General features: G+C 41.8%; 1 protein-coding gene across 7 annotated transcripts in view; it reads left to right on the top strand.

The window, feature by feature from the left end:
• The window catches only part of ncor1 (nuclear receptor corepressor 1), a 65,841-nt gene extending 51,051 nt beyond the window's left edge, over positions 1-14,790 (top strand). For 4 of the 7 annotated variants that reach the window (XM_017308555.1, XM_008428070.2, XM_017308553.1 and 1 more), the window contains exons 30-45: positions 707-1,013; positions 1,945-2,175; positions 2,391-2,591; positions 3,000-3,146; positions 5,133-5,267; positions 5,348-5,483; positions 6,047-6,525; positions 7,601-7,714; positions 7,992-8,125; positions 8,426-8,634; positions 8,718-8,861; positions 9,563-9,708; positions 9,839-9,892; positions 9,989-10,186; positions 11,237-11,407; positions 12,407-14,790. In XM_017308555.1, coding sequence (XP_017164044.1) covers positions 707-1,013; positions 1,945-2,175; positions 2,391-2,591; positions 3,000-3,146; positions 5,133-5,267; positions 5,348-5,483; positions 6,047-6,525; positions 7,601-7,714; positions 7,992-8,125; positions 8,426-8,634; positions 8,718-8,861; positions 9,563-9,708; positions 9,839-9,892; positions 9,989-10,186; positions 11,237-11,407; positions 12,407-12,597 — 2,997 coding nt within the window. In that variant the 3' untranslated portion in view covers positions 12,598-14,790. The remainder of the gene's footprint in view (positions 1-706; positions 1,014-1,944; positions 2,176-2,390; positions 2,592-2,999; positions 3,147-5,132; positions 5,268-5,347; positions 5,484-6,046; positions 6,526-7,600; positions 7,715-7,991; positions 8,126-8,425; positions 8,635-8,717; positions 8,862-9,562; positions 9,709-9,838; positions 9,893-9,988; positions 10,187-11,236; positions 11,408-12,406) is intronic. The other 3 variants (XM_017308557.1, XM_017308556.1, XM_017308558.1) reach the window with 3 other exon arrangements.
• Positions 14,791-14,998: the final 208 nt, after the last annotated feature.

The following is a 14,998-nucleotide window of genomic DNA, read 5'->3' as shown; positions in this document are numbered from 1 at the left end:
ACAATAATTTACACATTTCCCTTTTCAACCTTTTTATTTTTATTAAATCAAAGTTTTTTAGCTTAACGTATTGTTGAGAAGAAAAGAAACTATTTTTTTTGGCCTGCAAGTCTTTTTTTCCTTAGCAATTTTGACCCAAAAGTTTGGACACCCCTGTTTAAGAAAAACTATTTGAGTTAATAAGATTAATTGTGATAAATTGATTGTTGAAATATCAACTAGTTTAGCAATTGGTTAATTGTTAACTATAGTGTATAGATAAAAAAAACATCCATTGCGGACCAAGAACAACATATTTAGAGTATCGATTACCCAAACCTGTACAAAATGCATTTAGCATTTAAAATAAAAAACACTTTTATCTGTAAATATGTTTTAGCCAAAACTCCTAAATTGACCTAATTTTAGCTTCACCTGGTTCAAATTTGCTGAAGATGTCCTCTGTCATTGCATGTCAGGTAATAAAATGTTTTTCTTGTTTAAAAAGGGTATTGAATTATTTGTTTATTTGCATTGCTTAATGTATTTCTAATATAGCATAAAAAAGGCTGTAGTGATTAAATGAAAAATCTGTAGAATGTGCCTTTTTTAAAATCCAATTAATTGATTACTAAAATAATCATTAGTTACATCCCTGAATTGAATTAAGCTACTGAACTACTCATCGCTTAATATAAATAGAAATACTTTCTCCTCTCTGCAACAGAGTTACTCCCTGGGCCAGCCGACCATCAAACACAACGTCAAGTCCCTCATCACCAGCCCCAGCAAGCTTCCCCACAGCATGCCCCAGCTGGAGGCCATGGAGCGACCCAAGTACGAGGAGGGCAAGGCGGTGAGGCACTCTGTAGTCAACAGCACGGCCTCCGTCCTGCGCTCCACGCACCAGGAGGCCGGGAAGTCCCAGCACAGCCCCAGCATGTACGAAGACGCCAGCGCTCGCAGGACGCCCGTCAACTACAGCAACAATCCCGTCTCCAGAGGATCTCCCATGCTGGGACGGGGCTCAGAGGGTACGTCCCATAAGCGCTTTAGGGGCAAAGGATTTTGTTTGCTCATGCTTTGTGGATTTAGTAGGGGTGAGAATCATTTACCATTTCACAAGTTTTGGAGCCATGATTCGATTCAAAATTGATTTTTGAGTCAAAAACGATCATTCGTAATGATTTCTGCTTTTCTGTCTGTATGTAAGGGATCCTCATGATGTGCTCCTGTCTGAGTAGGTAGGATGACGAGTGGAGACTTTAAAAGTGTCACATTTATTAAATATTAATCCAAGTTTAGATGGAATTACTCCTCTATTTTGCTTTTGCAAAGCGTCACAGAGAGAGCGCCAGGCCTTTATATAGACAGTCTTTTCCATGGAAAACAGTGTTACAGTTTCCATCCTGAGGTTTTTAGCCATTTGACAGTCTTTGTAGTTATTTAGCGAAGAATCATGAAAAATGGACATAATCCCTCACCACGTTGGATAAACGTGTCGGATTAACGTTCCGTATTTGTCTGCTGCGGATACAAAAACCAGGTAATGCAAGCAGACTAGTTGAAGAGAACTAGCTGCCTGAGCACGTTTCAGCATAAAACACAGGCACAACACTTCAGAGCTCTATGCCAGAGGATACGGCGGACCTGGGATTCACATATTTACGTTGTTCCTTCAGCTCAATCTTCATTTTACAAAGCTTGTGAAGCTCATGTCAAACTCAGTCTTCTCAAAAGTTTGGTAAAAACCAAATGAAGGCAAATTTCTGAATTTCTCTTTGATTTTTGGTGACATTTTAAATCAATTCTGAATTAAAGTAAATGAAAATCAGGAATCTTGCGTGAATCGATTTTTTTTCCCCTTGGTACATCTTTATATTTGATGCTCTTTTTAATTTTGATTTAATGTTTTCTCTGACATGATGAAATCGGCTCATTCTGGGTCATTTGTTTGTCTTTAAGGGGGCATGAGTTCTGCCAAATCCGCCGCACATGACAGGAAGAGTGCCATGACCCCGACGCAGAGGGACAGCATCCCATCCAAGTCGCCTGTGTCGGTGGGCGACCCTGTGGCCTCCCACAGCCCGTTCGACCCTCACCACCGGCCTTTGGTTCCTGGAGAGGTGTATCAGACACACCTGCCCCCACACCTGGACCCCACCCTGGCCTTCCGCCACAGAGGCCTCGATCCTGGTACGGTGTTTTTAAAACGTTCTCACTTTTTTTTTTTTCTACTTCAGCTATAAATAGGTGACGAAAGCAGATCAGGTTGCCTAATTCCTAGGTATCCGGTCGACAGGATCTCTGTCAGTGATTGACGTCAGCAACAGCGATGAGCCTCAGTGAGCCGTCTGTTCATATTCATTCATCTGTTTTGTTTTGTTTTTTTTGTTCTTTGTGTCCTGTAGCGTTCATGTTTTCCCGGCAACCCTCACCAACCGGCTACCACAACACCTACCAGCTGTACACCATGGAGAACACTCGGCAGACCATCCTCAACGATTACATCACGTCGCAGCAGATGCATGGCATCCCTCGGCCCGACATGGCCAGAGGGCTGTCGCCGCGGGAACAACCCGTCGCAATCCCGTACCCGCCGCCTCCTCGAGGTAAGTCTCTCATCTGACGCAGCAGGCAGGGGAGGCTGTAGTATGCAGACTGTGTGCTTGTGAAGTAGTGGCTACCTTTTGCAGACGCCCAGAAGCAAATGACCTTTTTCTTTCTATTTAATACAAATTGACAAATTCAGCTGATTTGCTCTCTTAAATTGGGGCTGCGACTCATTTGGCTGTTAACTCAATTTATTTATCGGGTGTGGTCATCGAAATCTCACATTTGCTGAGTGGTTGCCTTTTACAAGTTGACCACTATTCCACTCCGCGCAGCCCTGTCGCTCTCTGATCAAGCGGGATTTGGGATGAAGGTGATGGGTTACAGCTAAGTGTCTACATACATTCAGAAATTGATGGATCGATTCTTGTTGTTCACCACTGGCCCTTTGCTTCTGTCTGTAAAAGGGATTATTGATCTAACCCAGATGCCTCCAACTATCCTGTTGCCTCACCCTGGGGGAACAGGTACTCCCACTTTGGAACGCGCCTACCTCTCTGGAGCTCAGCCCCCTTTCCCTCCTAGGCATTTCAACCCAGCCTCCATATCGCCAGGTGAGGACCCCTCCCAATCCTACACCCTGTTTTTCCCTCATCTCTGCTGCCACCAGATCTGTGTTCCCCCTCACACTCTTGGGGCGAGTCTCGACCGCCCAGAGAGGTTTAGGATTACCGCAGGAACCGCTGGGATCGGTCTCATGCTCGACTGTCGAGGTGTTCTGATTGAATGTTTAGGTTTTGATCGGAAGTTCTGGGCGAATTCAATATTTTCCATGTGGCTGAAACAATTAATCAGGATTAATCGATTATTTAAATAATCGTCAGCTAATTTGATTAATCGTTAACTGGAGTATACAGGTAAAAAAAAAAGGCATTTGGTGAATATAATATATTCAGTGCAGTAATTAAGGCAAAACTGTACAAAAATAATATACATTTTTGCATTTAAGATAAAAACACCTTTGTCTGAAAATATGCAATTCAGATTTAGTAGAGGACTGCAATGTTGTTAGATTTTAGGCAACAAAATGTTTATTTTCTTATTTAAAAAAAGACTGGATTTTTTTTATTTGTATCATTTAATATATTTCTAAAACTGTATAAAAGTGTTTATTTGGCTAAATAAAACATCTGTAGAATGTGCCTTTTTTAATTAAATTAATCAATCAATCGTCAGAATAATCGAAACGTTAAACTACTACTAAAATAATTGTTAGTTTCCGCTCTAACTACCTCATGTTTCTGGATTATTTCTGTCCAAATCCTAATTTCACCCAAATGTGTAGATTCAGTGTAAAGCACTAAGATGATCTGACTTCACAGCTGCATTTTAGATTTCAAATTTCCTCAGTTTATTTATGATTATTAGCTTGTTTAACTTGCTTCTGTTTACAGAAAAACAAAACAGTCATAATCTTCTTCTTGTGACAAAATGTAAACTACCTGAGCTTTCTAACACCAGCTACATACCAACCGCATCCCGATGTGCATGGTCTGTTTTACCGAGCCGAATCACCAAAGGCGCTTGTGTGTTTGTCTGTGTGCTGTGCCTTGCAAAAATATTCATACCTGGGAAAATGTTCCACATTCAGTCACGTTACAACCACAAACCTCATGTTTGTTATTGGTAGTTTATGTCTGGGACCAACACAAAGTGTCTAACTGTGATCTTGAAGGAAAGTGATGCATGTTTCTTTGTGCAAATTACATTTAAAATGTCATTTCTATTCACTTTGTAGACCAACCTTTTACCACAGTGAAAGCGGCAAGTGTTTTGTGGAATGTCACGATCTAGGTCTGAACTTTGACTGGGCCATTCTAGCACAAGACCAGTCTTTGGACTGAATCGTGGCTGTGTGTTTAGGGTCGTTCTCCACCTCAGTCTCACGTCTTCTGCAGCCTCCAGCGGGTTTTCTTCCTGGGTGGCTTTGCGTTTAGCTCCACTCCATCTTCCTATCAGCTCTGATGAGCCTTCCTGTTACTACTGAAGAAAAACCAAGCATCCACAGCATGATCCTGCCTATAATGATGCTGCCTATAGAACAGCTGCATTTAGGATTTGATTAAATTACACTCTGGTGGACTCTATTTACTGATTAGGTGTCTCCATTTTTTAGGGATATTAGAATAAATCAAAAATGTTTATATACACTAACGCTACACCTTTTTCTATTTATTTTCCTTTCAGATGGCAGGGTTAATAAGTCACAGAAATTCCTAACATTTTATGGTCGTAGCTGAAAAATGGAAAAACAATTAAATAAAACAAGATATTTTTAATAAAACCTGACAATAAGGCAGACATTTTTCTCAACATAATAATAATATTTAACCATTCTAATTCAGCTCATAAGGCTGCAGATATGACCACTTCTAGTGTATTAGGAGGTAAATGTTCACCCCGTTCCCCACTGCAGTGGACCAGTATTTAAACCATGACTTCAATCTGATGCATCACACACCATGCCAGGGGTGTGATGATATCATGCAGGTATAAAGTTTAACGTTTTGCGTGCATGTTGTTGTCCCTGTTCTACTCAGGCCATCCAGTCCACCTTGCTGCTAGTGCAGAGAGGGAGCGGGAGCAGCAGGAGAAGGACCGGGAACAAAAGGAAAGGGACATCAGAGAGCGGGAGATCAGAGAGCGGGAGCGCACTAATGAATACATGCGTGGAGGTGAGCTGCTTAGCAAGTCACGGCTCAGTGAGTAGTTTCCGAAGCAACGCTGCAACGTTTGCCCTTTCTGCATCGTTCAGGCGCCCTGGAGCAGCCGGGCCGGCCAGGGAGCCGAGGTTATCTGCATTCCCCTTCTCCATCGCTCCGGACCCAGGATGTGGTCGTTCAGCAGCGGCCGAGCATCTTCCAGGGAAAAAGTGTCATCACCTCACTAATGTAAGCTCATAAAATTCGTAAATTCTTAAAACAGGGTTTGTATGGGTGCTTCCTTGAAATCCTTAAAAACTGCTTAGATCTGTTAATGCTTAGATTTTGAAAGGTTTTGGAAAGTGCTTGGTTTTTGTATGACAAGACATTATTGTTAACAGTAATAAATGATACTAATGATATGATAATAATGAGGTGAAGGTCTCTCCAAAGTGCTGTGCTGGAAAAGTTTGAAAATTTGACCATAAATTTGCATTAAATATACCTAAAATACTTGACTTTTATTTTAGTATGAGCCCTTCTGAAAGAACTTACCAACTCCAAACATTAACACACTTTAAAGGTATTAACCCATCAATAGTTTTGTTGTAATATTGTAAAAATAAAACCTCAAGCATACGATTAATTTAAAGCTGCATGTTTTCTATTAGTTTTTTTTTATCTTCAGCGATGTAAAATACCGTGAGTAGTGGTCAAGTTTCCACTATGCCGGTCAAGCTGTACTCCCAGCATGCTTTGCAAATTACTTAGGGAACAAAAAAACCCTCTTATGTTATGTTATTTCCTCTTAGACCCCACCCGCCTGTGGCTACATCAGCGTCCCAGAGCAGCTCACGCTACAGCACAGCGGCTGACGCCCTGGCTGCGCTGGTGGACGCCGCGGTCTCCGCTCCGCAGATGGACGTCACCAAGATCAAAGAGAGCAAACACGAGCGGGACGATGAAATGTCTTCGTCGGCCGTGTCGCGGCGGGGATCGATCCTCTCGGATCAGCAGCAGGAAGCAGACAGGCGGTCGCTGCACTCGCCGTACAATGCCATGTCTCTCCCGGGCGGAAAGCCGCATCCGGCTTACGCCGAGGGGCCCGGGGCCGCTGGGGGGAAGGAGAAGGGTCCTCAGACAAAGTCCCGCATCGAAGAGGAGCTTCGGACTCACGGGAAGACGACTATCACCGCCGCCAACTTTATCGACGTCATCATCACGCGGCAGATAGCTTCAGACAAAGAGTCGCGGGAGCGAGGCTCTCAGAGCTCCGACTCTTCAAGCAGCTGTGAGTGCCTTTAATGAGGACGGTCATGCACCCTTAAGAATTTTTAAAATCATGTCCCTAACTTTAAAGCTTTATAGCTGCAGTATGTAATGTTTTATAAAAAATGTTTTTAAATATTTGTTAAAACTGTCTCTATGTCATGACGGTATGTTATGAGACGGATAATCTGTGAAAAGATCGATCTCGTCCACCTCGTACTTGAGCTATCATTGCCATCTGAAGAAATGCACCTGACCAGAAACAACCAATGAGAACCAGGAGGAGGGTCTTAGCGCTGTCACTCAACCTAATGTACTGGCTGCTCAATGTATGTCTTAATGACAGAAAAACAACTTACTGTTACAGGAAAACCATTTATCCTCCGTCACTCGTGACCATGCTGACTAGCTGAGCATTAACAACAGGCTATGCTAGCAGCAGCGTAGTAGAGATGGTGATTGACAGCGCTAACACCCTCCTCCTCCAACTCTGATTGGTTGTTTTTAGATAGCACTGGGGGGAGGCAGAGGAGTTTTTTTTTCACAGATTATATGTCTCATACTAAACTGTGATACCAGAGTCACAGTTTCAACAAATATGTAAAAAAAATATATATATATATCTTCATAAAAGTTGCATCTGCACCTTTAAAATGTCTTAAATTCATTAAAAAAATAGGTTGGCCTTAAATACATTAGTCACAGGTTTCAAATTGTGTCTCGACAGAACTATTAAATCATCTCATACATTCTTTTTTTTTCTTCTTCTTTCTGTTAAGCAAAAGTTTGAGTCAGAATAGGACGTCTAGATTGCTTTTTTTTGGTTCTGTCAAGGTTTAATTCATATTTATCTGCAGTTAAATGGACAAAGTTTGTACATTTCCGTGGAGATACATTTCTTATATTCCACTCATGATGGTCTTTAAAAGCTCTTGAGTGAACGAAACCTGAATAAACTGTTAATTGAGATAACTTTAAATTCAAACGAATTCCACAAACATCATCTCCTTTAGAATCCAATCTTCCCCTCCCTTTTATGTTCTTGTATGAAGCTTGACTCTTCTTTTCTTTTCTTTTTTTTCATGTTTAAATTTCAGTGTCATCCAGTCGGTATGATAACACTGCTGGAGGAGCCATTGAGGTTATAAGTCCTGCTAGTTCCCCAGTCCCGCCCCAGCAGGACAAAGCAGAAGACGGACAACAAGCAGCAGGTGTGAAGGCGATAAGTCCGAGAATGTCTCACCTTTTGCAAAGATAATCTAAATATTTTATGAGAGATTTGGTAGTGAGGGCTTTGTGAAGCAAACCTTTATGTGGAAGAGTTGGCGTCCTGTTATTTCACCATCCTGGTCACAAGTCCAAAACAGGTTACTTTAGTCGCCTCCCTGCGGACGTGAAGCAGTTACTCATTTCCTGGATCTTACCGGCTCTTTTCTGTTTCATCTATTTTAATTAATTAGACGTTCCTTTTTCTGGTCACTCTTGCAGTTGCCATGCGGACCTACGACATGGGCCGGTACCGGTCGTCTGCAGAGCCGCCGCAGCCCCCCTCCTCCCAGGCAGACAGCTACTCACAGGTCCCCAAAACCCACAGAGTCATGACCTTGGCAGACCATATTTCGGTAAGGGATCCGCTACAATTTTTTATTTTTTTATTGGTTTTTTTTGCAAACGAAAATATAATCCAGATATTCAATTCAAAACTACAAAAATGAAAACGTGTGCCATCTAGTGGACAAGATTTTAGTTGTATTTTTGGGTGGGGCTGGGCATTTGTTGTACCGTTTCTGATTTATGGTGACGATTTAAAATATGCACATTTATATTCTGAGTTGATATTCCTAGCTTGCACTTAGTTTACCAGATAAAGTCTGGATATTGTTTCATAATGCCAACCTGTTTTGTTTGTGTGTCTTTCCCAGCATATAATTACCCAAGACTTCGCCAGGAATCAAGACCCCCCGCTCTCTTCGTCAGCGCCCACCACATTCCAGAGCTCCATCCCACAGGTGTCCTCTTCGGGTCGGGTCAAAGCCCCGAGCCGCTACAGTCCTGAAAACCAGCCTCCACACCACCAGAGACCCTCCAGTCGGGTTTCTCCAGAGAACGCCCCAGACAAATCCAGGGCCAGGTGTGCAGAGTAAAAACGCAGGATGGTATTTCTACTCAAGCAGTATGTCTAAGATATGTTTTTTTTTTGCATTCTGCATTCAGACCCGGCAAGTCTCCGGACCGAGGAGGCAGGCAGATGGAGAACTACGAACCCATCTCTCCTCCACAGGGGTACCAAGGCATGGACAAGCAGGAGGCGGGTGGGCCGCCGTCCCAAAGGCGGGACACTGACAACTCTGAGATCAGGTATGCAATTAGCACCTTTTATGTGAGTAATTTTTTAACTCGCTCTAACAATTACAGGCTTCATACAAAGGGTAAAATTGTCAGAATAGATCACGACTTCTTCTAGAGAAATGAGTGGGGGGAAAAAGACAGACAAAGACAGAAAAAAATATCCTTTTGTTTTGCTTCAGAAGGAACATTTGATGGTACTTGCTTGACATGCAGCTTGGAGTTATTTCTAGTTTCTTGATTGAGTTCTCACAGATGAACCGTTTCCTGTGTCTGTAACTGTTCTCCCTATGGAGCTGAAACTTTGTAGACTCCACTGCATAAACACATCTCGCCACGCATTTTTGGTCTAGTTTGTTTCCCCAAATGTCCAACACATTTGGGGAAACAAACTAGACCAAAAATGCGTGAAATAAGAAAAACTAACTTACAAGTAATTTTTCAGCATGAGGTAGGAGCTTGTTTAACATGAAATATAACAAGACATTTTTCCCATGTTGCATGTGAAATACTCTTCTAGTAAAACAAGCACGCTTTCATAATTTTAAGGAATTATTGACTTGCTGCAAGTATACTTGTAAATATTTTAGTCTTTTTGAAGCGTACCAAGATATTCGCACTAGAAACTAGACAAAAATACTTGGTGAGTTTTTTTAGTGTTCTTGCAGTGTCATTGCCTCAGCTGCTTTCTTTCTGCCTCTCTGCTCTTCTAGGAGTGACTCACGGTCCCCAGGAAGTGTCAGCTACCTGCCTGCTTTCTTCACCAAACTGGAGAGCACTTCGCCCATGGTTAAATCCAAGAAGCAGGAAATCTTTCGTAAGTTGAACTCCACCTCTGGTGTTGGGGATTCTGACGTTGGTAAGTGGGTCTTCTCTTATCTTTTGTGTTTAAACTAAATAATTCCCTCTAGTTCTTCTCTCTCATTGTTCATGTCATATTATTTTTTCCTACTTGCTTTTGTTTTCAACACTTTTCCATCATATTGCAGGAAATGCTCAGCCTGGGACAGAGATTTTCAACCTGCCTGCTGTTACCAGCTCCAGTAAGCCAAAAAAATAAAAAATCCAGAAGATCAAATAGCTTCATTCTAGTTTCCATTTCCTGTCTCACTGCAGATTTGTTGTGTTGTAAACCGCAGGCAGCATCAACCTGAGGAATCAGTCGTTCAACGACCCGGCCAGTAACTTGGGCCTGGAGGACATCATCCGCAAGGCTTTAATGGGCAACTTGGAGGAGAGGCAGGAGGAGCACCAGGGAGGAGGAGCTGTTGTCATGAACAACGCACCCGGCACGGGCGGCGACACCCGACAGGAGGCCAGCCCGTCTCCCAGCATGGGTAGGTCAAAAACAGGAAGACTAACTCTGCCATCTGAGACACGGTGGTATTTATTAGTAACCCCAGTAAAGACATGTGGAAAATCTTAAAATACAAGCAGGCTCCAGATTTGTGAGTTGTTGCTTTTTGGAGAAACGACGTTCAGTTTTTATGTTCCACTAATCTGGAATAAACTACAAGAAAACTGCAAACCTGCTGAAACACTGACTTCCTTTAAATCAAGGCTAAAAATCCACCTCTCATAGTTGCCTTTGACTCACAGTAATTGAACCATTGATCAATATATTTGATGTATATTCACCTGATGATTTTGATTTGCTGCGACAGACTGGCGACCTGTCCAGGGTGACCCCTGCCTCTCGCCCAGAACGTTAGCTGGAGATGGGCACCAGCACCCCTCCCCACCCAACCCCACTAAGGGACAAGGGTGTTAGAAAATGGATGGATGGATGGATTTTGATTTGACAAAATGCAAAGTCTGTGGCTTGTTTCATAATTGGTGCCTGTGTGTTTTTATGATGTAAAACACTTTGAACTGTCTTGTTGCCGCAATGTGCCAAACAAATAGGCCAATAGGCCAGTATTGTATAGACAATAGCAAATAATAATAATGCAAGTTTGCCACAAAATTTTAATTTTGTAAAGAACATTTAACACTGAAAGATGTTTTAAATATCTAAAACAAAACAAAAACAATACATAAAACCACACACGGCCAAAACCATAAATAAAGTTATGAATTATGATTATGAAATCTCTGTAAACTAGATTTCCTTTAAAAAATATTAATCCTCAGAATGGAAATGGTCAAGCTCATTTTAATTCACTGTTTATTGTGACAGACTTGTATGCAAACAAACTTGACTTTGTGTGAAAACCAACACATTGAAAAGCAAACTTGACACTTTTGTGTTCAATAAAGTTCTAGGTTTCTAAAGATTTGATATACTCCTGCTATAAAAGAAGAATTTGATTTAAGGATTTCTGCGTCTCTGTCTGTAGTACAAACATGCTGCTGATTTATAAATGGCCACCCGTTTGAATCCGCAGGGAAACAGAAGCAGGGCAAAGCAAACAGCCGGAAGTCCAAGTCGCCCAACCTGGGTCAGGCCTACCCAGGAGGGGAGCGTCCGTCGTCAGTGTCCTCCGTCCACTCTGACGGGGAGTACCACAGACAAACCCAAGCACAGTGGACCTGGGAGGAGCGACCTCCGTCCACAGGTGAGCTGCTCTTTTGTCTGAAAACATGATTACTGGTAAAATAAACCTGAGGCTCCCACATACTTCATCCAAAGTCACGTGGCTCTGGACCGTTCGTATTCGCGCTCACCTTCCATACAACCATTCCTCCTTCCTCCCTGCATCTGTTTTGCTTTTTCGAAGTGGCCACGGAGCGAAAGTCACACTCCGTGGACGACGACGTTGCAATTGTAATCCAGGAGTTTTTAGTCTTGCTAATACAGTTAGTCATGTAGGGAAGAACCGTGCAAATGTACGTAATTCCTCATCGCTTCAAATGAACCTTGCTCAATAGTACCCATGTCTCCTGTTGATCTCTGCAACAAACATGGCAACAAACTTCTGACCAATCACAACATTTCGCACAAGAGCTCCGTCAAAACGGTTCATCATGAGCCTGGTGTTAGACGCATATGCACTCGATTTTTGTCGTACATTTACATGATTACTGATAAAATGAAAAAAAAAAAAAAAGCTTCAATTTTGTGTATCAAATTAAGGCCTTAAAATTTGTTCAATTTAATAAAATAATGTAAGTTGGCCTTAAATACATTAATCAGAGGTCTTAAAGTTTTCCGTGGCAATACTAATGTTTTATTTTCATATATAAAGGTGATTGTTGCCTCATTATGCATTTCCATAGAAAATGAATGGAGAGGGAGCAACGTCACCTCGTGTGTGTCAACCCCTTTAAGTGTAAATTAGTTTTTTCGTCACTGGCTCAGGGCTGTTGCCAACACATACAAAGCTAGGTGCAGTCTGTGCAAAAGCACGTATAAGCTTGGCACTACATTAAGGCTGTAGAGAGCAATCCGCTGTATTTATAGTTACATTGCATTAAAAAGGTCAATAAAAATGTCTTAAATTTGACTCGCTAAGACCTACAGATTCCCTAAATAAGAGCCGAATTCGGTGCTTCGGATGAAGTGCACAGGGGGTGTTTAGGCCAGTTTGTCTCATTCTTCTTCTCCCTTATTTAAGGTCCCATGCCGTTTCCTTACAACCCTCTGACCCTGATGAGCACACCGCCCACGTCCATGGCCTCAGCCTCCATACAGAGCCAGCAGCAGCAGCAGCAGCAGCAGCAGCCGCCCCCAGCCAGGGGGCAGCAACGAGTGTGGCAGTCTCTGCTGTCGGAGCAGTACGAGACCCTGTCCGACAGCGACGACTGAACCCGAAACCCGCCGACAGCCCGGTTACCAGGGAAACGGCCTGCGCTTCAGGCGGATCTGTCCACGCCCCTCTCCCGGAACTAACCTCACTCTTTTTGCGAGTGAGGAGCGGATGAGGTGGTGTCATGGGTTGTTTTTTTGTTTTTTTTTTTCTTCTTCTTCTTTTTTTATTTTTTGTTGTTGTTGTTTTTGGTGCTATGGCGCCCCCTGGCGGTCAGCTTGGAGCAGCAAGCAACAGGCAGGGTTCTTCGGAACAAGACTCCGTATTTGCTCCAGGAGCGCTCACCGAGCCTGTCGGGAGACGTACACGCCAACATGGAGGACGACAAACGGCGCCAGTTGAGCTGAAGAAGTTCCTTCATGTGTAAAAGAAAAAAAAAAGAAGAAACATAAGAAGCTATTTCTGAATTTTTTTGTCTGATTCTGTAAAGATACACCCTGTCTTTAAGAAAATTTGTATGTACATAGAGTAACCTTTTTGCAGTGTTTTTCTTAACTTGTTTCTTATTGTAACGTCGCTTTTAACTTGATCCACTTTAATTGGGAAGAGGTGTGGTGTAATCTTTAATAACGCAGTCGCTCCACGCCACCAACCTGAAACTTTATTTTTTATTTTTATTTTTTTCAATTTTTTTTTACCATGGCTTTGCTAAGAGAGACGGACCTGTTGTTAAAACTTGACCCCTTCTGCGGATCACAGATTGTGCCGCCATCAACCAAGCACCACCAGAGTCTGAACCGGTGTGGACAACAAAAACAAAAAACTGAAGCGTCGAAATCTGAAGTCAGTCTTCGTCACACAGTGGAGCTGATGCATGGATCGTAAATAAACAGACAGTAGAGACAACTTCTCACCCAGTTGGAGCAGAGAAACATCACAACAAGTTGAGATCACTGGCATCAGAGCCGAAAGGTGAAAAGTCGGAAATAAGCTTGCTGGAAATGATAATCGTTATGACTACTCCTGGACCCTGTCTGAATGATGAAAGTGAGCCAATGAGTTTTAATTTTTCTTTTTCTTTCAGTAGAGCTGACAATGCAGTGTGTTGCATCCCTGCAGTTTCTCTTTCCACGCTGTCTTGTCAAAAAGGAAGAAAAAACAACAAACAAAAAAAAAATGTCAGTGTCATGAAATGTGATTTCTTTTCAGCTTTCTTTTCTGACGGATGATTTTGCCACGCCTTGTGAGTTAAGAGAGAAGGCAGCTTTAAAAACAATTTTCTCAGAGATATATGTTGGTGTCATTTGTACTTGTTTCTGCAGTCCCTCATTTTATTATTATTATTTTTATTTTCTTCCTCGTTTCCTGTCCTGACAACAATCTGAGCTCTGTAAAACTTGTCTTCTCATTACACGAAACGCAGAAACTAACCAAACGTAAAGAATGCTCTGCACCATTGTTGCACTTTTTGTTTGCTTTGTGGCTTCGGACAACAGAAAGCGTACTACCTGCTGTGTAACTTAATCAACCTCCAGCCTAGGACTATACTAAGATGTGCTTTAACTTTTTCCCCGCCACTCAATTAAAATCTGGATGTTTGAACTTCCTTTCTTTCCTCACTGCTGGTACATAATATATTTTTGGTGTTAACACCTGCATCAGTTACTGTTTTTAAGTGCATGGTACCGTTAAATGTCTAGGAGTTTGCAGTCAATGTGATTCAGAATCTTGATAACTTAATATCTGCTTTCATTGTGTCCGTCAACAGTTGGCTCTGGAGACGACTTCTATTACATCGACGTCATAAACGACAGTAACTCTGTTCACGTTTTCTTTATGTAACGATGCCATATTCTAGCTGTCTCTCTGCTCAAGTGGCTTGAAACTTGATATTTCTCACCATTTTTTCATTTCACTTTTGTTTTCCATCCTGCTTTTTAGGGATGTTATGTGTTTACAGACGCAGTGACAAAAAAAAAAAAGTTTACAAACTTGAATCTTAAATCCGACATGAAGCCGTAAAAGGAAAATGAATTAGAGCGTCTGTTTTTTTTTTTTTTTTTGGTCGGTTTCTTTTTCCCAGCTATTTTTGAAATACACATTAGTGACTCTTTTTGTCTATTGGAAATTGAGACTTGAAACCCCATGTGTCCTATGATGTTAAAATGCAATATTTGTATCGCACAATGTCTCYTAGTAGGCTATTACAAGAGTTCAGACCAATCGAATAAAGTGGATCAGTTCACCACTGACAGATTTGTAGGTTTATAGATGTGCCATTTTTTCTTTTCTTTTTTTTTTTTTCTTTTTTTTTTGACTGCACACTGTCATGTTTGGTTGCTGAGGTGTACTTGCAACTGTCACTTGGCTCTTTACTGGCAAGTTATTGCAATATTAAATAAAAAAAAGTGTCATCAATTGCAATATGATGAATAGTATGTAATAAAAGTCTGAAAGTCT

Source organism: Poecilia reticulata, linkage group LG14 (assembly GCF_000633615.1).
Source record: "Poecilia reticulata strain Guanapo linkage group LG14, Guppy_female_1.0+MT, whole genome shotgun sequence".
Taxonomy (NCBI): Eukaryota; Metazoa; Chordata; class Actinopteri; order Cyprinodontiformes; family Poeciliidae; genus Poecilia; species Poecilia reticulata.
Note: the sequence above shows the minus strand (reverse complement) of the source record. Positions and strands in the feature narration are given on the sequence as shown.